This window comes from Chiloscyllium plagiosum, unplaced genomic scaffold, assembly GCF_037043375.1.
Source record: "Chiloscyllium plagiosum isolate Xiang-an unplaced genomic scaffold, Cpla_swu_hap1 HiC_scaffold_14, whole genome shotgun sequence".
NCBI classification, from domain to species: domain Eukaryota; kingdom Metazoa; phylum Chordata; class Chondrichthyes; order Orectolobiformes; family Hemiscylliidae; genus Chiloscyllium; species Chiloscyllium plagiosum.
Genome location: NW_028270152.1, coordinates 112,534,939 through 112,559,610, shown reverse-complemented (window position 1 = coordinate 112,559,610; position 24,672 = coordinate 112,534,939). Strand labels below are relative to the sequence as shown.

Here is a 24,672-nt window from a genome sequence, read left to right as displayed (position 1 = left end):
CCCCTCTCTCTGACCCACCCTCTCTCCCCCACACTGTACCCCTCTCTCTATCCCTCTGCCCCTCTCTCTGTCACCGTCTCTCTATCAGCCCTTCTCCCTGTTCCACCTTTCTCTGTTCCCCCTCTCTTTGCCCCCACCCTCTCTGTCCCCCCTCTCTCTGTCCCCCTCTCTCTGTCCCCCCTCTCTGTCTCCCTCTCTCTGTCCCCCCTCTCTGTCTCCCCCTCTCTGTCCCCCCTCTCTGACCCCCTCTCTATGTCCCCCTCCCTCTGTCCCCCTCCCTCTGTCCCCCTCCCTCTGTCCCCCTCCCTCTGTCCCCCTCTCTCTGTCCCCCTCTCTCTGTCCCACTCTCTCTGTCCCCCTCTCTCTGTCCCCCTCTCTCTGTCCCCCCCTCTCTGTAGCCCTCTCTCTGTCACCCCTCTCTGTCTCCCTCTCTCTGCCCCCTCCCAGTCACCATCTCTCTGTTCACCCCCTCTGTCCCCCCCTCTCTGTCCCCCCCTCTCTGTGCCCCCCCTCTCTCTGTAGCCCCCCCTCCGTCATTTATCTCTCTCCTGGCTCAGTAACAAATTCTCCCCATATTCGCATGTATCAGCTTTGAAAGACTGAATGTTCCCTTCCATTTCCTGTGTAACCGGTATGAGAGATTATAAGATCTGCTCCAATTGCTGAGCAACAGCATTCAATGGCTGAATGGCCTCACTCTGTGCCTGTTTAAAACTCTTGATGGGCTGAATAACCTGCTTCAGTATAGGTGCAGTTGTGAATGTTGCTTTGGATCTATCAGTGAACAACCCACTTCTGACTTTATGATAGCGTGTAGGCCATTGCTCTTGCAGCTGCCGCTTGCCAACAGTGCCTCATGGATGCCCAGTTTCCATTTTCTCGGTCCTTTAAAAATATGTCCGACTTCACAGGAAGGAGTGCCACAGAACAGAATGGGCAGGATCTTAAATATGAGGCTGAGACTTTCCCTCCACCAGGAGTGTGTGATGTCTGTTCCGACAGGTACTGTTATGGAAAGATCCATCTGGGACAAAGGATTTGGTGAGAATGTTTCACTCTTGTTGGTTTCCCCGTCGCTTCCCCCAGTCTGGCTGCTGTGTATGTGAGGTCTCTCCCTGCTCAGTCAATGGTGGTCCTTTTGGGAGCACACTTGGTAATGGGCATTGAAGCCCCACACACAAAGGACGTTCTGTGTCTTTGTCACCCTCAGTACTTCCTCTGATTTGGTTTTAACGTCGAGGGGAACTGAGTTATCATCGAGGGATGGGGTGAGGAGCAGGAGATGTCCATCATCAGCTGATTACCTTGACCAACTGTGACCTGTTACCATGAGAGTCCGCGGGTTCTGGAATCAATTTTGGAGAATTGCAAGGCAACGTCTTCCTTGAATGTATCCCACGGTGCCCCCACAACTGGTGTTTCGGTCCTACCGATAGGACAGTATATACCCAGGGATGTTTATTGGGCTTCATGAAGCATCACCCATTAGGCCTGATCCTATGTATATGACGGTGTCAGATAGTTTCCTGACAAGGAGTGTGGTGCTGGAAAAGCACAGCTAGTCAGGCAGCATCTGAGGATCAGGGGAACTGACGGTTCGGGCATAAGCTCTTCATCAGGAATGAGGCTTGCAGGCCGGGGAACTGAGCAATAAATTGGAGGGGGCTGTTTTTGGGACTGAGACTGGTGATGGAGCTGGGACTGGAGCTTGGGCTGGAGGCTAACGGAAGCTGGAAATGTGATCGGTGGGGGTGGGAGAGACGTGATACATCAGAGAGGAGAGAGAAGTGGACATGGTGGGAAACGTGATGGACAGGTCAAGGAGTTCCCCAGAACATTTTGTCCCGAACATTCTGTATCTCACATTCCCCGGAAAGTTCTGTACCCAACATTCAATAACCGATATTGCCCGGAACATTCTCTAGGAGAATGTGAGGACTGCAGATGCTGGAGATCAGACCTGAACATGTGTTGGTGGAAAGCGCAGCAGGTCAGGCAGCATCCCAGGAGCAGGAGAATCGACGTTTTGGGCATAAGCTCTTCTTGATCCCTGAAGAAGGGCTTATGCCCGAAACATCGATTCTCCTGCTCCTGGGATGCAGCGGAACATTCTCTACCCAACATTCTAGAACTGACGTTCCCCGGATCATTCTGTCCCCAAAATTTAATAACTGACATTCCCCAGAATGTTCTGTCCCTGACATTCCCCGGAATGTTCTGTCCCTGACACTGTTTGTGAACGGCCGGACGTCAATGAATTGAACAAACGATAAGATCCCGAGGGAAGAGATCCCGTTCTAGGGAGAAGGAGACACTGTTCCAAAGTCCCCTCAGGCAGTTAAAGGGGTGAATACGTTTTCCCTGTGTTTACATTTCTTCACCTCACAGGACCGACCACAATTTAGACTAAAGTACAGAAATTTCCAAATTCCGTTTGTCTTCAGGAAACTGGGAAAGAATCCTTCAGGACAGGAGCATTTCTAACTTCCGTATTAGGATCTAGGAAAAAGTGACCTGTGTCTGCCCTCGACTAATCGCATGTGTGGGAATGTTTTGGAAACCATCTGTGCTTATGGATGTGTCTCTGTGTGTTTGGGGAGGGAGGGTTTCTTGTGGTTTATGACACATTTCTGTCAGTAATTCTGAACTTCCCATTTCAGCTCCATATATTTTAATAAATCTCTGAAAACAGTGACATATTTGAAAATCTCACTGGGTCCCCGATCAAACGGGTCCCTTTGCCTCCAGACTGATGGATAATTTGTTTGTTTTCCTTCCACACAGTTAACGTAGTGACCATCTACGTCCTGCTTTATAAAGATTGTGGATTGTCTCCATGTGTCAGACGTTACCTGGGGGCCATGGCAGCGGCGGATCTCCTGGTCATTATCCTCGACCTGATACTGAGACACATTCCCATTATTTATCTGGAACAGTTTTATTTCCTGTACTCCGTCCCCGTGTGTAATATCCACGCCGTCCTGCTTTATGCAGCCACTGACTGCTCTGTCTGGTTCACCGTCACTTTCACCTTTGATCGGTTTGTGGCCATTTGTTGCCAGAAGCTGAAAAGTAAATATTGCAGTGAGAAAACGGCGGCTGTGGTTTTGGGAACAGTGACTGTGCTGAGCTGTTTAAAGAACATGTTCTGGTATTTTATTCTCACGGCTCAGTATCGGCTGCAGAACCTCCCCTGGTTTTGTGTTGGAACAGCCGCTGTTCTATTATCCAGTGTCTGCGTCACAATCGAGTTCCTCCACCACATTCTAACCCCGTGTGTCCCATTTCTCCTGGTTCTGCTGCTCAATGTTCTCACCGTCAGACACATTGCAGTGACCAGCAGAGCCCGCAGGAGACTCCGCGCTCACACCAATGGGGACGCTCAGTCTGACACTGAAATGAGAAACCGAAAAAAATCCATCCTTTTACTGTTTGTCATCTCGGCCAATTTCATCCTGTTATGGTCAACATTCATGCTGTATTCTATATGGAACCGGATGTATTGGATTGTGGACACCCCTGTGTATCTCCATTACTTTGTGCAGGAATTGGGCTTCATGCTGCAGCTCCTCAGTTGCTGCACAAACACCGCGATTTATGCCGTGACCCAGACTAAGTTCAGGCAGCAGCTGAAGAATGTGCTGAATTATCCCTTCACCCAAATCCATCCATCCATCAAATTCCCTCATTAATCAATCCATCCGGGATTTTCTCATTTCAGTTCAGTGTTTCAGCGATGGAAGAGCCTGTCGCTATGGTAACAGACTGAGGGTAGCGCTGGGTTGTCCATCCTTATCCCACAGTGGGGTTACAGGGAAACATGTCAATGTTTCTCACAACTCAGGGACCAGTGAGAAAAGGCACCATCCCACTAACTGTATCCATCACTTCCATTTGTAAACAATAAAAATGTTCATTAAAGCGTGCCGAGCAGCAGAGTGAGCGATGTTGTTGTGGGTCTTTGTGTTGGAGAAGCTGAGCTGGAGAGAGACAGACTCAACCCCAAGTCCTGGTCCTCAGGGAAGGGGAAGGCACCGCGCCCTGAGCTCAGGAGCTGGGTTTAACTCCCTCTGTCCCCACCCCCCACTCCAACCTGGCCTCCCCATTTCCTCTCCCCCACTCTTCCTCCTCAATTCTCTCCCTCTCTTTCTGCACACTGTCTCTCTCTCTCACCTCCTCTCCCTTTCACTCTCTCTGGTCCCCTCTCAGACACCGCCCCCAACCCCGGATTCTCCACCTGCCTCCACTATTCTTTCTGCCTCACTCTCGCTCTCTCTCTCTCACACACCCCCAACATGAGTTTCTCCACCTGCCTCCATTCTTCTCTCTCCCCCTCACCCTCACTCTCTCTCTCCTGCCGTCTCTGTCTCCCTCCCGCAATGTCGTCTCTACCCCATTTTCCCCACCTCCCACATCTCTCAATCATCTCACCCCCACCCCCCACACGCAGCCTCACCACCAACCCCCAGTCTCTAGGTCAGAGGGAGAGGGAAGGACCAGGGAGACAGAGGGTGTCAGAGAGAGAAGAAGGGCAGGACAGGAGGGAGAGAGATTGAGTCAGAGAGAAATGGAGGGAGGTGGGGAGAGAGAGAGACACCGAGGGAGGGGGATCGAGAGTGAGAGAAGATGGAGAGAGAGCGAAGGAGCAGGGAGAGACAGAGGGAGAGAGAGAGAGCGAAGGGAGAGATAAGGTGAGGGAGGAAGAGAGAGAAATAGGGGAGGACATAATGAGAGAGGGGTCAGAGAGAGGGTGGACAGAGAGAGGGTGGACAGAGAGAGGGTGGACAGAGAGAGGGTGGACAGAGAGAGGGTGGACAGAGAGAGTGGGGGAGATAGAAACGGCGACAGAGAGAGGGGCACAGAGAGTGGGGGAGATAGAGGGGGGTCAGGGAGAGAGGGGCACACCGAGAGTGGGGGATATAGAGGGGGTCAGAGAGAGGGGGACACCGAGAGTGGGGGAGAAAAGAGTGGGGGACAGAGAGAGAGGGGGGGACAGAGAGAGAGAGGGGGCAGAAAGAAGGATGACAGAGAAGGGGTTAGAGAGCGGGTGACAGATAGAGGGGGTCAAAGAGCCGGGGAGAGAGAGAGAGGGGTCGAGTGGGCGACAGAGAGAGGGGTCGAGTGGGCGACAGAGAGAGGGGTCGAGTGGGCGACAGAGAGAGGGCGGCGACAGAGAGAGGGCGGCGACAGAGAGAGGGCGGCGACAGAGAGAGGGGGCGACAGAGAGAGGGGGCGACAGAGAGAGGGGGCGACAGAGAGAGGGGGCGACAGAGAGAGGGGGTCGACAGAGAGAGGGGGGCGACAGAGAGAGGGGGCGACAGAGAGAGGGGGCGACAGAGAGAGGGGGCGACAGAGAGAGGGGGCGACAGAGAGAGGGGGCGCACAGAGAGGGGGCGCACAGAGAGGGGGCGCACAGAGAGGGGGCGCACAGAGAGGGGGCGCACAGAGAGAGGGGGCGACAGAGAGAGGGGGCGACAGAGAGAGGGGCCGACAGAGAGAGGGGGCGACAGAGAGAGGGGGCGCACAGAGAGGGGGCGACAGAGAGAGGGGGCGACAGAGAGAGGGGGCGCACAGAGAGGGGGCGCACAGAGAGGGGGCGCACAGAGAGGGGGGGCACAGAGAGGGGGGGCACAGAGAGGGGGGGCACAGAGAGGGGGGGGCACAGAGAGGGGGAGCACAGAGAGGGGGGGCACAGAGAGGGGGGCACAGAGAGGGGGGGGCACAGAGAGGGGGGGGGCACAGAGAGGGGGGGGCACAGAGAGGGGGGGGCACAGAGGGGGGGGCACAGAGAGGGGGGGCACAGAGAGGGGGGGGCACAGAGAGGGGGGCACAGAGAGGGGGGGGCACAGAGAGGGGGCGGGCACAGAGGGGGGGCACAGAGGGGGGGGCACAGAGAGGGGGGGGCACAGATGGGGGGGCACAGAGAGGGGGGGCACAGAGAAGGGGGGGCAGAGAGAAGGGGGGGCAGAGAGAAGTGGGGGCAGAGAGAAGGGGGGAGAGAGAAGGGGGGGCAGAGAGTGGGGGCAGAGAGTGGGGGCAGAGAGTGGGGGCAGAGAGTGGGGGCAGAGAGTGGGGGCAGAGAGATGGTGACTGGGGGGGACAGAGGGGGGGGGACAGAGAGAGCGGGGGGATGGAGAGCGGGGGGACGGAGAGCGGGGGGACGGAGAGCGGGGGGACGGAGAGCGGGGGTACGGAGAGCGGGGGGACGGAGACCGGGGGGACGGAGAGCGGGGGGACGGAGAGCGGGGAACAGGTGAGGTCGTGCGATACAGAGGGGGAGAGGACAGAGAGTGGAGGGAGAGGGGGGACAGTAAGAGATGGGGACAGAGGGACGGGGACGGGGGGGATGAAAGTGGGCAGAAAGAGTGGGACAGAGGGAGGGGGGGACACAGAGAGAGAGGGGGACACAGAGAGAGAGGGGGACACAGAGAGAGAGGGGGACAGAGAGAGAGGGGGGGACAGAGAGAGAGGGGGGCAGAGAGAGAGGGGGGACAGAGGGAGGGGGGACAGAGGGAGGGGGGACAGAGGGATGGTGACTAGGAACTGTAGACCTCAGTGGTGGGTAAGCCGTTGGAGGCGATTCGGAAGGATAGGATTTGCATGTATTTGGAGAGTTAAGGAATGATTAGGGACACTCAACATGGTTACTTAACAGGGTGTCTCACAGACTTGATTGAGATTTTTAAGGTAGTCACCAATAAGATCGATGAGGGCAGAGTGGCAGACATTGTTTATTTGGACTTTAGTAAAGCCTTTAAAAAGGTTGTGCAGGGGAGACGAAGTTGTAAAGTTCGAGCCCATGGGATTTAGCAAGAGCTTGCCAATTGGATACAAAATTAGCTTAACAATAGGAGACAGTAATAGTGGAGGGTTGTTTTTCACACTGGAGGCCCGTGACCAGCAGTGTTCTCCAGGAATCGGTGCTGGGTCCATTTTTGTTTGTCATGTGTGTAGATGGTTTGAATTAGAATATACAAAGCATGGTTTGTTTGTGGGTGACATCAAAAACTGTTAAGGTAGACAGTAACAAAAGGTTATCCACGAATACAGAGGGATCCTGATCAATTGGGTGAATGGGCTGAATTGTGGCAGATGGAATTTAATTTGAATAAATGTAAGATATTATATTTTAATAAAACAAACATCTCCTTTCGCCTCATTAATTAATTACACTAATTAAAAATAAGGCCTTGAATAGTGATGTGGAACAAAGAGACCGAGGGGTTCAGGTCTTTGCAGTTTGTGTCACATGTAGACAGGGTGGTTAAGTGAGTGTTTAGCACGTTTACCTTCATTGCTCAGACCTTTAGGTATAGGAGTTGGGACACTGTCATGAGGTTATACATGATGTTGGTGAGGCCTCTTCACTGTGTTCAGTTCTGGTCCCCCTGTTAGAGGAAGGATGTCATTAAATTGGAGAAAGTTCAGAAGATGTTTCCCAGGATGTTGCCATGAATGGAGGGATTGTTTTAGAAGGAGAGGATGGATAGGCTGGGATGTCTGTCACTGGAGAGCAGGAGGTTGAGGGGTGGCCTAATGTTTTAAAAAATTCTCAAGGTCAGGTTCGTAGGAGAGTAGTCTGACACAGAACAAACGACCAAGAGGCGAGTCTGCTAGAATATGAGCATTTTATTCGCCACAACCAGGTCTCATACTTACAACGGGTCTGGCTTATACTCACTCTACATGTTACCGGAACTGGGAGCCGTCAGTTCTCGTAGAGCGGTTGCCAACAACCCACGCTCGGCGGTTAAACGTAACCCCGGAGCAGACTCACCGAACTGGAGACTTTTCCAGCTGATATACTCTTTTCCAGATATAAACATTCATGTGAACAGCAGAGCAAGGCTAAAAAACACATTCCATTCTGGTTACATACAGATAAGAAGATTCACACGGGACTAAGCAACACCTCCATTCCAGTTAGATTCACACATGTATTGGGACATAATTTTTAACCGTTTCACCACATTCCACTGCTTGGCCCAATACATGTGTTACATTATGATTCACACATGTATTGGGACATAATTTTACACCACACCTTATTAGAGGTTTATAAAATCATGGAGTGTGAGCAGCAGCTAAGGTAAGACAGTTTGTTTTAAAATTACTTACCGGTAGCGGACAGCGGTGTTTTTTTCTCTCTTTACAGAAAGAGCGGGAGCAGCAGGGGGAAGTGACAAAGACCGGAGGGGCAGCCAGGTAGGTTTTCTTTCCCTTTAAAAGCGCGCAGGAGAAGAACCCGAGGCACTACAGAGGTAGTGTCTCCCACCCGCCCTCCTCCTCTCACCTAAATAATAAGACCCGTTGTGGTAAGTAGGTAAGTGCTGCATTTTGCTTGCTGTATTCTTTAGACCTAGTTTTTTTTTTACAAAAGGTTACTTTCAGAGGGATGGAAGTGAAGGCAGTGCAATGTTCCTCTTGCAACATGTTTGAGGTGAGGGATGCCATGGACATCCCTGCTGAAAACACTTGCCGGAAGTGCACCCATCTCCAGCTCCTCCAAGACCGTGTTAGGGAACTGGAGCTGGAGTTGGATGAACTTAGGATCATTCGGGAGGCAGAGGGGGTCATAGATCAGAGCTTTAGGGAAGTAGTAACTCCAAAGATGGCAGATAGATGGGTGACAGCGAGGGGGACTGGGAGGAAGCAGCCAGTGCAGGGACCCCCTGCGGCCGTTCCCCTCAAGAACAAGTATACCGTTTTGGATACTTGTGGGGGGGGATGACTTACCAGGGGTAAGTAACGGGGCTCAGGCCTCTGGCACGGAGCCTGTCCCCGTTACTCAGAAGGGAAGGGTGAAGAAGAGCAGAGCAGTACTAATTGGGGACTCGCTAGTTCGGGGCACAGATAGGAGGTTTTGTGGGAACGAGAGAGACTCACGTTTGGTATGTTGCCTCCCAGGTGCAAGGGTACGTGATGTCTCTGATCGTGTTTTCCGGGTCCTTAAGGGGTAGGGGGAGCAGCCCGAAGTCGTAGTCCACATTGGCACCAATTACATAGGTAGGAGGAGTGCCGAGGATGTTAGGCAGGCTTTCAGGGAGCTAGGTTGGAAGCTCAGAGTTACAACGAACAGAGTTGTTGTCTCTGGTTTGTTACCCGTGCCACGTGATAGAGTGTCGAGGAATAGGGACAGAGAACAGTTAAATGCGTGGCTACAGGGATGGGGCAGGAGGGAGGGATTCCGGTATTTGGATAACTGGGGTTCTTTCTGGGGACGGTGGGACCTCTATAAACAGGATGGTCTACACCTGAACCGGAGGGGCACCAGTATCCTTGGGGGGAGGTTTGCTAGTGCTCTTGGGGGGGGGGGGTTAAACTAACTCTGCAGGGGCATGGCAACCCAGACTGTAGCTTTAGGGTGCAGGACCTGGAGTGTAGGGAGGTTAGGAACATGGCATCAATTTCAAAGGAGGGTGCCTGTAAACAGGAAAGTGGCTTGAAGTGTGTATACTTCAATGCAAGACGTATACGAAATAAGGTAGGTGAACTTGCAGCGTGGGTTGGTACCTGGGACTTCGATGTTGTGGCTATTACGGAGACATGGGTAGAACAGGGACAGGATTGGCTGTTGCAGGTTCCAGGGTTTAAATGTTTTAGTAGGGTTAGAGGTGGGGGTAAAAGAGGGGGAGGTTTGGCATTGCTTGTCAAAGATAGTATTACAGCTGTGGAAAGGACGATGGATGAAGACTCGCCATCTGAGGTAGTTTGGGCTGAGGTTAGGAATAGGAAAGGTGAACTCACCCTGTTAGGAGTTTTTTACAGGCCTCCTAATAGTCCTAGAAATGTAGAAGAAAGGATTGCGAGGATGATTCAAGAGAAGAGTGAAAGTAATAGGGTGGTTGTTATGGGGGACTTTCCTGATATTAATTGGGAAAGCTATAGCTCAAGTTCGTTAGATGGGTCAGTGTTTGTCCAATGTGTGCAGGAGGGTTTCCTGACACAATATGTAGATAAGCCAACAAGAGGTGAGGCCATACTGGATTTGGTTCTGGGTAATGAACCAGGCCAGGTGTTAGAATTAGAGGTAGATGAGCACTTTGGGGACAGTGACCACAATTCGGTGACCTTTACTCTAGTGATGGAGAGGGATAAGTTTGCACTACAGGGCAAGAGTTATAGCTGGGGGCAGGGAAATTATGATGCTGTGAGGCATGACTTAGGATGTGTGGCCTGGAAAAGTAAGCTTCAAGGCAAGGGCGTAATTGATATGTGGAGCTTGTTCAAGGAGCAACTATTGAGTGTCCTTGATAAGTATGTACCTGTCAGGCAGGGAGGAAAGGGTCGTGTGAGGGAGCCGTGGTTTAATAAGGAATTGGAATCCCTTGTTAAATGGAAGTGGGCGGCCTATGTAAAGATGAGGCGTGAAGGTTCAATTGGGGCGATTGAGAGTTATAGGGTAGCCAGGAAGGACCTGAAGAGAGAGCTAAGAGCAGCAAGGAGGGGACATGAAAGGTCCTTAGTTGGTAGGATTAGGGAAAACCCTAAGGCTTTCTATAGGTATGTCAGGAATAAAAGAATGACTAGGGTAGGAATAGGTCCAGTCAAGAATAGTAGTGGGAAGTTGCGTGTGGAGGCTGAAGAGATTGGGGAGACACTGAATGAATACTTTTCGTCAGTATTCAATCAGGAACAGGACATTGTTGTCAATGTGAGTACTGAGTCACAATTAAGTAGAATGGATGGCTTTGAGGTAAGTAGAGAAGAGGTGTTGGAAATTCTGGAAAGGGTGAAAATAGATAAGTCCCCTGGGCCTGATGGCATTTATCCTAGGATTCTCTGGGAAGCAAGGGAGGAGATTGCAGAGCCATTGGCCTTGATTTTTATGTCCTCGTTGTCTACAGGAGTAGTGCCAGAAGATTGGAGGATAGCAAATGTGGTTCCCTTGTTCAAAAAGGGGAGTAGGGATAACCCTAGTAACTATAGGCCGGTGAGTCTCACTTCTGTTGTGGGCAAAATCTTAGAGAGAATTGTAAGGGATAGGATTTATGAACATCTGGATAGGAATAATGTGATCAAGGATAGTCAGCATGGTTTTGTGAAGGGCAGGTCGTGCCTCACAACCCGTATTGAATTCTTTGAGAAGGTAACTAAGGAGGTGGACGAGGGGAAAGCAGTAGATGTGGTGTATATGGATTTTAGTAAGGCGTTTGATAAGGTTCCCTATGGTAGACTACTGCAAACAATACGGAGGTATGGCATTGAGGGTGAGTTGGAGGTTTGGATTAGGAGTTGGCTGGCTGGAAGAAGACAGAGGGTAGTAGTTGATGGTAAAGGTTCATCTTGGAGTGCAGTTACTAGCAGTGTTCCGCAAGGATCTGTTTTGGGACCATTGCTGTTTGTCATTTTTATAAATGACCTGGAGGAGGGGTTAGAAGGTTGGGTGAGCAAGTTTGCGGATGATACGAAAGTCGGAGGAGTTGTTGACAGTGAGGAAGGATGTGGCAGGTTACAGCGGGATATAGATAAGCTGCAGAACTGGGCAGAAAGGTGGCAAATGGAGTTCAATGTAGCTAAGTGTGAGGTGATTCACTTTGGTAAGAGTAATAAAAAGATGGGGTACTGGGCTAACGGTCGGATACTTGGTAGTGTGGATGAGCAGAGGGATCTTGGTGTCCATGTGCACAAATCTTTGAAAGTTGCCACCCAGGTAAATTGTGCGGTGAAGAAGGCATATGGCGTACTGGCTTTTATTGGTAGAGGAATTGAGTTCCGGAGTACTGAGGTCATGTTGCAGTTGTATAAGACTCTGGTGCGGCCACATCTGGAGTATTGTGTGCAGTCTTGGTCGCCATACTATAGGAAGGATGTGGAGGCACTGGAACGAGTGCAGAGGAGGTTTACCAGGACGTTGCCTGGTATGGTAGGAAGATTGTATGAGGAAAGGCTGAGGCACTTGGGGTTGTTTTCATTGGAGAAAAGAAGGTTTAGGGGTGACTTGATAGAGGTGTATAAGATGATTAGGGGTTTAGATAGGGTCGACAGTGAGAATCTTTTTCCAGGTATGGAGTCAGCTATTACAAGGGGGCATAGCTTTAAATTAAGGGGGGTAGGTATAGGACAGATGTTAGGGGTAGGTTCTTTACTCAGCGAGTCGTGAGTTCATGGAATGCCCTGCCAGTAGCAGTGGTGGACTCTCCCTCATTATGGGCATTTAAGCGGGCATTGAATAGGCATATGGAGGATAGTGGGCTAGTGCTGGTGAGGTGGGCTTGGATCGGCGCAACATCGAGGGCCGAAGGGCCTGTACAGCGCTGTATTCTTCTATGTTCTATGTTCTATGTAGATAAGATGAATGGCTGCATGGGAGGGGGATTCAAGACACCGGTGCATACACTTTGAGAAGAGATGACAAAGATTTTAAAAAGACATGAGTTTTTCTATTTTTGCACTTATGGGTTGAACTTCCAGAGGAAGTGGTAGCTGTGAATACAATTACAATACTTAAAAATTATTTGGATAAGTACATAAATAGGAGATATTTGGAGGGATATAGGCCAAGCAGAGGCAGGTGTGATTAGTTTAGGTGGAATTATAGTCGACATGGATTGGTTAGACCACAGGGTCCATTTCCATGATACATAACTTTGAAACTCTTAACTCTCGGTGTCTTCGTGTTCACAACTCTCCCTATCACTGTCACCTCATGAAGGTTCACAACTCTTCCTTATCTCTGCTATCATAAGCATCTCTGTAACATCCTCCAATCACACAATCCTCCCTATCTCTGTAATCTCGATCCCCACAAATCTCTCTGCTAAGTGCCTTTCTGTAATTCCAGCCTTGAGGATAGCCCATTTTTAACTCAGATTCCTGCACCCTGAGCTCCAGAATTTCCTACTAAACCTCTCTGCTCATTTGCCTCCCCAAAACATTAACCAATCATCTATCATCTATTCTAATATCAAAAAGGCATGAGATGATCGCAGTGGGCCTGTGTGCTTGATGACCAATATGGAGAAGATGGGGGCATTGTGTTCAACAGTTTTATACCAGAGACTCTGACCCCATTTTATTCCGTGTTTCTCAGTGATTCCCTCTTTTTGAAGCAGACATGAGTGAGAAGCAGTGGAGAATGTAAATGATACATGGTCTGCATAGTGAGAGGATTCCACCACCACAGAGGATTCCACCACCACTGGCTGTTTACCCTCCAGCTCCACAATGTCCAATAACCTATCCATGCTATCGCGGATCCTGGCACCAGGGAGGTAACATACTATCCTGGATTCATGTCTGTGGCCACAGAAGTGCCTGTCTGTACCCCTGACTATTGAATCCCCGTTACTCTCTTTCCTCCGTTCGGTGCAGAATCCGAAGCGGGATACAGTATCTGTTTGATAATGGGATGATCACTGGGAACTCCTGCATTTCCTTCCTGAGCCTTTTACTTGATCTGATAGTCATCCATTCCCTTTCCTAACTCACTGAACGTGCTGTCCATAACATCCTCAGTATTGCAGATGCTCCACAGTGAGTCCACTCTCAGCTTCAGATCTGAAAAGCAGTTTCCCAGTAACTGCAGATGGGCACACTTCCTGCACATATTGTCGCCAGGGACACTGGAAGCATCCCTTATTTCCCACATTGTGCAAGAGGAGAACACCGCGGATCTGAGGTCTCCTGTAACAATGTCTCTCTAGATTCAGCTAGTTCTCCCATCGCGAGAACTTAAATGAGCTAGCAACCTTTCTTCACTTCAAGCATGTCCATTATAATCTAAATCCCCGACCTTTACTTAAGCTGACATGTTATACTTTAAAACCTGTTACAAAATATTCAGCAGGTATCTCATAAAAATTGGCTATTCCCATTGGGGCCATGTGAATTTCTGAATGGCCTGAACTAAACCTGAGTTTCAGCTTCACCTTCTCCCTGTCTCACCTCATTGTTTTCACCCAACTCCATAACACACTCACTGAGCCAAGCAGCACTCTCAGTGCAGCCCTGTCATTTTCAGTTGTCAGAATCTGGAACATTCCACCTGAAAAGATGCTGGAATTTTAGTTCATAAGGAATTTGAGTCCATAAGGAATTTTAGTGGGTAGTTTGCAGAGAATTGAAAATAAGGAGTTTACAGGTTAACATTACGAAGTGGGTGATTGGGGACTAAATCTGACAGTTCCTGCAAAGAGATGAGGTGCAATTTGGATAAATCTGTGCTCCCTCTCAGGGCAATATCTCCTTCCTCAGCTGCAGGGCCCAGAACAGAGCACACACCCAAAGGGTGATCCAGCCACAAATTTGTCCATCTCTCTGATTTTTGCTTGACAAAAGTATTGAAGATATTTTCTCACAGACAGAACAGACAAACCTTTCTGTTTCCACAGTTAAATGCCAATTATATTCAGGTCCTGATGTCTCTGCTGACTGTAAAAACCTGTTTCTGAGATCCCAGTCTCAATTAATATCCCATAAAATGAATTCACACAACAAAACTCACAGTCAGTGCAGGATGAATAGTAAAGACAAATATTTATCTTGCACCTAACCTACACGTCTCTGAAAACTAGGGGCAATTTAGCTCCCAGTGCAATGGCAAAGGAGATAGGGGTTAAAGAGTGAATAATAGGTGGGGACAGAGCCCGAAGGAACATTTGGAAAGAAAAAGGACTGGATAGCGATCTGGCTGGGAGAGTGCATAGCTGTTAATGGAGGGAACAGGAACCGGTGTCTGGCAGCATCTCAGTGGATGCGATGGAAATGGTGGCTGATGTACGTTCTGCCGCAAAAAAGACCCCGAGCTTCCAGTTGCCTGCCACTTCAACACACGAGCCTGTTCCCTGGCCAACATCCCTGTCTCATACTTACTGCAATGTTCCAGTGAAGCTTGATACAAACTGGCAGAACACTCCAGAACATACCAAATGGCTCCGTATTTCAATTACAGCAATTTCCCCTCCCATGTGGTCAACAATACCCTCCACCGTATCTCCTCTACTTCCCACACCTCCGCCCTTGAACCCAACTACTTCAACTGCAACAAGGATAGAATCCCCCAAGTCCTCACATTCCACCCAGGTACAACACATCATCCTCCACCATTTCCACCACCTACAATCAGACCCCATCAGAGATATATTTCCCTCCCCAGTCCTTTCAGCATTCCTCAGAGACCATTCCCTCTGTGACTTCCATGTTAGATCCACGCTCCCCACCAACCCATCCTCCACTCCCAGCACCTTCGCTCGCCATTGCAAGAGGTGGAAAACCTGTGCCCACACCTTCGCCTCACCTCCATCCAAGACACCAAAGGATCCTTCCACATTCAGCAGAGATAGTTCTTACATTCAAACACCTCACCTATTGAGTCCTTTGCTCTCGATGTGGTCTCCTCTACAGTGGGGAGACAGGATGCCAACTTGCGGAATATTTCAGGGAACATTTCTGGAACACATGTACCAACCAACCCCACTGCCCTGTGGCCGACACATTCAACGGACCCTCCCACTCCGCCAAGGACATGCAGGTTCGGGGCTGCCTCCATCACCAAATCAAGCCACCCGAAGCTTGGAGGAATAACACCTCATCGTCCGCCTTGGGACCCTTCAACCACACAGCATCAATGTTTCCTCATCTCCCCTCACCCCACCTTATCCTCGCTCCAACCCTTCAACTCGGCACTGGCCTCTTGAACTGACCCACCTGTCCATCTTCCTTCCCCATTATCCACTCCACCCTCTCACCATTACCTCTCATCTGCATCTACCTATTGCTTTCCTAGCTCCCTTCCCCCCCAGCCCTACACACCCCCTCCTATTTATCTCTCAGCACTCTTTCCCACACCGCACATTCCTGATGAAGGGCATATACCTAAAACGTCGATTCTCCAGCTACTTGGATGCTGCCTGACCTGCTGTGTGTTTCCAGTGCCACATGTTAATGAAGCTGGAAGAACAAAACCTCATCATCCACTCGGGGACCCTTCAGCCCTTTGGCCTCAATATCAAATTCAATAATTTTAGATCCTGAACTCTCCCACGTCCTAGCATCCTAGCCCCCTACCCTACACACCAGACCTTGTTATTACATAGCCTGCTATTACACACTGTGATTAGCCACTAACAGTCCCCATGAACAGCTATTCACCCTCCCCCAGCCAGATCGATATACACTCCTTTGTCCAATTTCTCCTATCTCTCTCTTTGGACTCTATTCCCAATCATTTACTCTTTAACCTATACCTTCTGCATATAAACCAACATTTTTTCCTCAGTCACATCAGTTCTGAGGAAGGTTCACAGGTTCAGAAATGTTAACTCTGATTTGTCTTCACAGATGCTGCCAGACCTGCTGAGCTTTTCCAGCACTTTCTGGTTGTTGTTTATCATTTCCATCATCCACAATTTTTTCTGGTTTTTATTTAGCGGGAGCTTGTAATTCATGTCAAGCAGCCTACACCGTGTGTTTATAAACCGCCCCAGTACCCACAAACTCCATTTTTCTCCCAGTCTATGCCACTCCCATCACACTCACTGAGTCCCCCCCTCAAAGTGACACTGCGCATGCACAGCTCATGGTCACGTGTTGGCCTGCTGGCCACACCCCTCATTCACTTCTATTGGCTGGAGGATCACGCCAACTCTCCCATTGGTCTGCAGCTGCTGTCAATCACCTGGGCCCCATTGTGTCAAGTTGGTGGGATCCTCCCATAAGTGTTGGAGGCTGAAGGGTGACCTCATTGAGTTTTATAAAACCATGAGGGGCATGAATGGGATAAATAGACAGGTCCAGAACGAGAGGGCATAGGTTTAAGTTGACAGGGAAAATATTTAAAAGGGACCTAAGGGGCAACTTCTGTCAATCAGAGGATGCTGCATGCATTGAATTTTCGGTCAGGACAAGTGGTGGAGCCTGGTACAATTACACCATCTGAAACGCATCTGAATGGGTATATGAATAGGAAGGGTATAGAGGGATATATGCCAAGTGCTGGCAAATAGGACTTGATTAGGTTATGACATCTGGTCAGCATGGACGAGTTTGACGGAAGGGTCTGTTTCTAAGCAGTACATCTCTATGGCTCGATGGCTCTGCGGTGGGATGAGCTTCATCATTCACAGTGAATGAGGCATTATCACAGGGTATAGGGGCTGGGGGCTATTCAGCCCATTTGGGCTGTACTCTCTCCCTCTGCAGATGCTGCAAATCTGTCCCAACTCCCCTCCCATCTGTCCATAGCCCTCCAAATCTTTCCTTAAAAAGTTGAATTCCAAATTTGTTTTGACAGTAACTGTTGATTCTGCATTCAGCTGTTGTTCAACTGTTCCAGATGCTCAGAACTGACTCAGTAAAATAATCTTCACATTTTTACCTTGCATTATTTGCCAGTTACATGAATGTAATTACTAAAAATTGTGACAAACTTTCTACTTTCCCTCTCTGTCAACTAAATATCCTGGAGACAAATCTGCTCCTGGTCGAAATCACGACAGGGGGAGGGTGAATAGGCTGGGGCTGTTTTCCCTGGAGTGTTGGAAGCTGAGGAGTGACCTCACAGAGGAACATAAAATCATGAGCGGCATGGACAGGATAAATAAGATAAATAGACAAAGTCTCCCCCCTGGGGTCGGGGAGTCCAGAACTAGAGGGCATAGGTTTAGGGTGGGAGGGGAAAGATATAAAAGAGACCTGAGGGGCAACGTTTACACACAGAGGGTGGTACGTGTGTGGAATGAGTGGCCAGAGGAAGTGGTGGAGGCGAGTACAATTGCAACATTCATAGGTATATGAATAGGAAAGATTTGGAGGGATATGGACCAGGTGCTGGCAGGTGGGACTAGATTGGGCTGGAATATCTGGTTGGCATGGATGGGTTGGACCGAAGGGTCTGTTTCTGTGCTGTATGTCTCTGTGATGAATTTTATCCAAATAGCTAGTTCTCCCCGTATTCTATGATGTTGAACTTGCTAATCAGTCTGTTGTTATGTGGAACATTGTGTCTTCCTGAAGTCCGAGTTAACGATGTCCATGCACAAAGCCATGCTGATTCTCTCCAATTATTTGCCTTTCCAATTACTTGAAAATCCTGTCCCTTAGAATCCCTTCCAACAACTTGCCTGCCACTGACTACAGGCTCACCGGTCTATAGTTCCCTGGCTTTTCCTTACCACCTTTCTCAAATAATGGCACACATCTTCCAGCACCTCACCTGTGGTTATTGATGACACAAATATCTCAGGGAGGGGCCCAACAATCACTTCCCTAGCTTCCCACAAATTTCTGGGATACATCTGATCAGGTCCCAGGGATTTATCCACCTTTATCCATTTTAAGACATTCAGGGTATCCTCCTCTGTAACATGGACACTTGCCAAGTTATCACTATTTATTTGTGCAAATTCTCTAGCTTCCATATTGTTTTTCAGTAAAAACCAATGTGTAATATTCATATAGAATCTTTCCAACCTCCTGCGGTTCCATAGTCAGTCTTGTTGATCTTTGAGGGTCCCTATTCTCTGCCTGGTCACTCTTTGTCCTTAGTGTATTTCTAGAATCTCTTTGGATTCTCCTTAAACCTATTTCCCAAAGCCATCGCTTGTCCCCTTTTTGCCCTCCTGGTTTCCCTCAAGTATTCTCCTACTGTCTCTATACTCCTCCAGGGATCCACTCAAACCCAGCTGTCTGTACCTGCCATATCCCTCCTTCATTTTCTTGACCAGAGCCTCAATTTCTCTCGACAGGCAGCATTCTCTACGCCTCCCAGCCTTGGCCTTAACAGGAACATACTGTCTGTGTACTCTCATTGTCTCATTTTTACAGGCCTATGGAGGCAATGGCAGATGTGGACAGAGAATCAATCATTCTCAGTAAAGAGGAAGTGTTGGGAAAGATAACAGCCTAAAGGTAAAAGGGGTGCCTGGCCGTGATGGAATGCATCCCAGGGGCGAAAAGAGATGGCCGGGAAAATAGCAAATGTGTTCGTGATAATTCGCTAAAATTTGCTGGACTCTGGGACGTATCTGACAGATTGGAAAGCTGCAAATGTGATGCCACTATTTTAAAAAAAAAACACCCATTAGTTTAACTTCTGTAGTGGGGAAAATGCTTGAACCTGTCAAGGAAGTAGTAGCGAGTTATCTGGGTAGAAACTATCCCATTGAGCAGACACAGCATGGATTCATGAAAGGCAGCTCATGTTTAACGCGTTTACTTGAACTATTTGAGGACATCACAAATGCGTTGGACAAGGGGGACCCAGTGGATGTGGTGTATCTGAATTTCCAGAAAGTAATCAACAAGTTGCCCAATGAAAGGCTGCTGTATAAGATAAAGGCTGCACAGCGTTATGGGTAACGTATTAGCATGGATATAGGATGGGTTAACCAACAAAAAGTAAAGAATGGGGATAAATGGGTGTTTGGATTAGTGTTGGCACTACAACTGTTTACAATTTACACAAATGTTTTGGAGTTGAGGACCAAGTGTACGGTATCAGAGTTCAGATTTGATACAAAGATGAGGTAGAGCAATGTGTGCAGAGGCCACTGTAAGTCTGCACAGGGATACAGATAGGTTGAGTGAGTGGGTAAGGATCTGGCAGATGGAGTTCAATGTTGGGATATGTGAGGTCATCCACTTTGGTTGGACTAACAGCAAACTGGATGATGAAATGGTGAAAACTTGCAGCAGGCTGCTGTACAGAGGGAGCTGGGTGTCCTTCTGCATGAATCACAGAAAGTTGGTTTGCAGGTGCAGCAGGTAATTAAGGCAGTGAAGGGAATATTGAGCTTCCTTGCCAGAGGGATGGTTATGCTGCAGCTGTACAGGCCACACCTGGAGTACTGGGTACAGGTTTGGTCTCCTTACTTCAGCAAGGATGTACTAGCACTGGAGGGGGTGCAGAGGAGGGTCACTAGTTTGGGCCTGGAGTTGAGAGGGTTGGTGTATGTGGAGAGATTGAGAAAACTGGTTCTATACTCATTGTAATTTAGAAGAATGGGAGGTTGGATAGGGAAAAAAAAACAAAATTATGAAGGGAGTAAGTAAGATAGAAGCAGGGAGTTTATTTTCACCAGGGGTGGGTGAAACTAGAGAACATAGCGTCAAAATAAGGTGGAGCAGATTTAGGACTGAGTTCAGGAGTAACTTCTTCAGCTAAAGGGTTGTGAATCTGTGGAATTCCCTGCTGAGTGAAGCAGCTGAGCTATCAACTTTATTTGCTTTTAAGGAACATGAAAGGAATTCAGGGTTATGGTGAGAGATCAGGAAAGTGGAGCGGAGGCCATGAGAAGATCAGCCCTGACCTTATTGAATGGTAGAGCAGGCTCGAGGGGCCAGGTGGAAGTTCTTGCCTTGGGCCATCAAAATTGGCCTTTGTCCAATTCAGAACCTTAACTTTTAGTTCTGGTATATTATTTTCTGTAACTATTTTAAAACTTGTAGAATTATCAGAGAATTCCAGAATCCCAACAGTGTGGAATGAGACCATTCGGCCCATCACATCGATACTGACGCTCAGAGCCTCCTAACCTCCCCCTGTAACGTTGCATTTTCCAGGGCCACCCAACCTACACATCCCTGAACACCACAGGCAATTCAGCCTGGACAATCCAACCTACCCTGCACATCTTTGGACAGTGGGAGGAAACCAGAGAACCCGGATGAAATCCACGCAGACAACCCCAATAAGGTGATCATCCCTTTCTTATTTCCCAGTTCCAAACAAATAACTTCACTGAGCGTACTCCCATGAATATCCTCCCTAAGCACAAACATAATGCTATCCCTAATCAAAAACGCTACTCTCCCTCCTCTCTTGGCCCCGTTTCTAGTCTTCCTATAGCATCTATACTCTGAAACATTAAGCTGCCAGTCCTATCCATCCCTGAGCCACGTTTCTGTAATACCCATGATATCCCAGTGCCATGTTCAAAACCATACCCTAAGCCCATCTGCCTTCCCTGTCAGGCCTCTTGCATTGAAATAAATGCAGTGTAACTGCTCAGTCTGACCTCATTCTCTGCTTTGCCCTTGCCTGCCTTGACTATTTGACCTCGGAACTGCACCAGCCTCAGACATACCTCTTTTCTCACTATTTGCAATCACACCCACTCCCTCACTGGTTTAATGCCTCCTGAGTGGCATTAACAAATCTCCCTGCCCAGATATTAGACACCTTCCAAATCAGGTACAATCCATCCTTCTTATGCAGGTCAACTCTACTCCAGAGGAGATCACAATGATCCAAAAATGTGAATCATTTTCCCCTGCACCAGCTCCTTAACCACTCATCCAGCACCACCTCCTCTGTAATGTGGACATTTTTCAAGATGTCACCATTTATTTCCCCACATTCTATATCGCCCATGTACTTCTTCACAGTAAACACTGATGCAAAGTACTTGTTTCCCTATCTCGCCCATCGCCTGAAGCCCCACACAAAGACTGCCTTGCTGATCTCTATTTTCTCCTAGTTAGCCTTTTGTTCTTAATGTATTTATAAAAGCCCTTTGGATTATCCTTAACCCTATTCGCCAAAGCTATCTCACGCCCCCTTTTTGCCTCCTGATTTCCCTCTTAATTATACTCCTACTGCCTTTATACTTGAAGGACTTTTGGATTGGAATAAATGCAAAATATTACATCCTGCCAAAACAAACGAGGGTAGTACTTACACTCAATAAAAGTAGGGCCTTGAGTAGTGATATGGGAACGAAGAGACCGAGGGCTTCACGTCTTGGAAGTTTGTGTCACATGTAGACAGGGTGGTTAAGAAGGTACTTAGCACACTTACCGTCATTGTTCAGACCTTTGAGTACAGGAGTTGGGACGTTATGTTGAGAATGTACAAGACGTTGGGGAGGCCTCTTCTGGAATACTCTGTCCAGTTCTGGTTGTGCTGTTATAGGAAGGATATTATTAAATTGGAGCAGGTTCAGAAGAGATTTACCTGCATGTTGCCATGAATGGAGGGATTGTGTTCTAAGGAGAGGCTGGATAGGCTGGGAATGTTTTTCACTGGCGTGCACAAGGTTGAGGGGTGACCTTATTAGAGGTTTATAAAATCAGAAAAAAGAGTGTAGATAAGGTGAATAGCCGGGGGAGAGGGGGATTCAAAACTCGGGTGCATCCATTTTGAGAAGAAATGAGAAAGGTTTGAGAAAAGACATGAGGGTTTTAAAAAAAATATACGTGTGGAATGAATTTTCAGAGGAAGTGGTAGCTGTGAATACAATTACAATATTTAAAATACATTCAGATAAGTACATAAATAGGAAATATTTGGATGGATGTGGACCAAGCGGAGGCAGGTACAATTCGTTCAGTTTGGAATTATAGTTGGCATAGACTGGTTGGACCACAGGGCCTGTTTCCTTGCTGTATAACATTATGACTCTAACCCTTACTAACTCTAAATTCCTCCATCCTCAACTCTCCCGATCACTGTCACCTCATCCAGCCTCACAACTCTTCCTTATTTATATAATTCCTCACCAGCCACAGAACGCTCCCTATCTCATGTCCTCCAGTTTCTCAAATCTCTGCGACATGTGCCTTTCTTTAGTTCCAGCCTTGAGGATGCCCTCATTCACTCCGATTGGTTGGAAGACAAACTGGTACGACCTGGTCCTCCAGTACGGCCCTCTGCCCCCTATTGGCCTGCGCTGACATCAATCACACGAGACCCATTGTGAGGTGAGTAGTGGGATCCTCCCTCTATCTGCCATGGGATGAGGTTCATCATTCAGTGAATGGTGCAGTATCACAGAGCACAGGGGCTGGGGGCTATTCAGCCCGTTGGGACTGTACTCTCTCCCTCTGGAGATGCTGCACATCTCCCTTCCCATTTGCCCATAGCCCCCCAAATCTTCCCCGAAAAAGTAAAATTCCAAATCTGTTTATGAATAACTGCTGAGTCTGTGTCCAGCTGCCAATCAGACTGTTCCAGATGCTCAGACCTTACTGAATAAAATAATGTTCACATGTTCACATATTATTTGCCAATTACCTGAAAATAGTTACAAAAATTGTGACATTGTTCAAAATTCCCTTCTCTCTGCAAATTAAATATCCTAGACACAAATTTGCAGCTGGTCAAAATCACTGCTTAACCTTCTCAGCTCCAAATACAATTATCTGTGCTTCTGCTAGCTCTCTACAAAAGAGGAACACATCTCATTTTAATTTATTCGTGTCATAGAGATGTACAGCACAGAAACAGACCTTTGGTCCAATTTGTCCATGCCAACTAGGAATCCTAAACTAATGGAATCCTATTCCCAGCTATTGATCCCTATCCCTCGAAACCCTTCCTATTCATTACCCAATCAGATGCCTTTCAAATGTTGTAATTGTATCAGCCTCCACTACTTCATCTGGCAGCTCATCCAATACACACACCACACACAGCTTGAAAACTTTGCTCCTCAGATCCCTTTTAAATCTTTGCTCTCTTGACTTAAGCCCATGTGATCTTGTTTTGGAACCACCTAACCTGGAGGGGAAAGACCCTGGCTGTTCACCTTATCCATGCCCCTCATGATTTTACAAATCTACATGAAGTCACCTCTCAATCTTTGACTCTCCAGGGAAATTACCCCCAGCCTCTCCGTAGCCCAAATCCTCCAACCCTGGCAAAGTCTTTGTCAATCTTGTCTGAACTCTTTCAAGATTCAGAACATCCTTCCCAGAACAGGGGATTTTGAACTTAAAACAGAATTCCTGAAATGGCTTAATCAATGTCCTGTCCAGCCACAATATGATGTCCCAGCTTCTGTATTCAATGCATCGACCAATAAATATAAGCATACCAAACACCACCTTCACTAGTCTGCCTATCTGCGACTCTACTTTCAACGAACAATGAATCTGAACTCCATGGTCTCTTTATTCAGCAACACTGCGAAGGACTTTACCATTAAGTGTATAAATCCTGCCCTGATTTGCCTTTCCAAAATGCAGCACCTCGCATTTGTCTAAATTGAACTCCGTCTGCCATTCTTTGCTCCAATGGCCCATCTGATCAAGATCCTGTTGTATTCTGAGCGAACCTTCTTCGCTGTCCACTACACCTCCAATTTTGGTGTCTTCTGTAAACCCACTGACTATATCTCATATATTCACATCCAAGTCATTTATTTGAGAACCGAACATCCATTCCTGCAGCACACTGCTGCTCACACGCCTCCAGTCCGCAAAGCAACCCTCCATCACCACCCTCTGCCTCCTACCTTCAAGCCAGTTTTGTATCCAAATGGCTAGTTCTCCCAACATTCCATGTTATCTAACCTTGCTAACCAGTCTGCTTTGTGGAACATCGTTCAGTGTCCATATAGACAACGTCCACAGTCTGTCTTCATCAATCATCTTTGTCACATCTTCAAAAAAACTCAATCAAGTTAGAAAGAGAGAATTACTCACACAAAGTCATGTTGACTATCCTTAATCTTTCCTGGTCTTTCCAAATACATGTAAATCCTATCCCTCAGAATCCCTTCCAATAACTTGCCTACCACTGACTTCAGGCTGCCTGTTCTGTTGTTCCCTGGCCTTTCCTTACCACCTTTTTAAAATAACAACACCTGTCTTCCAGCACCTCACCTGTCACAAACGAAAATAAATACCTCAGGGAGGGGCACTGCTTTCCTAGCTTTGCACAAATTTCTGGGATACACCTGATCAGGACCCAGGGATTTATCCACCTTGATGCCATTTAAGACATCCAGT

The 24,672-nt window shown here is 48.1% G+C and overlaps 1 protein-coding gene across 1 annotated transcript in view; it reads right to left on the bottom strand.

Annotated features, from left to right (window-relative positions):
- Positions 1-533: 533 nt before the first annotated feature.
- The window catches only part of LOC148148143 (uncharacterized), a 31,461-nt gene continuing 7,322 nt past the window's right edge, over positions 534-24,672 (bottom strand). Inside the window, exons 5-6 of the mRNA XM_087994013.1 lie at positions 2,898-3,065; positions 534-620 (exon numbers count right to left, since the gene is read on the bottom strand). Coding sequence (XP_087850139.1) covers positions 534-620; positions 2,898-3,065 — 255 coding nt within the window. The remainder of the gene's footprint in view (positions 621-2,897; positions 3,066-24,672) is intronic.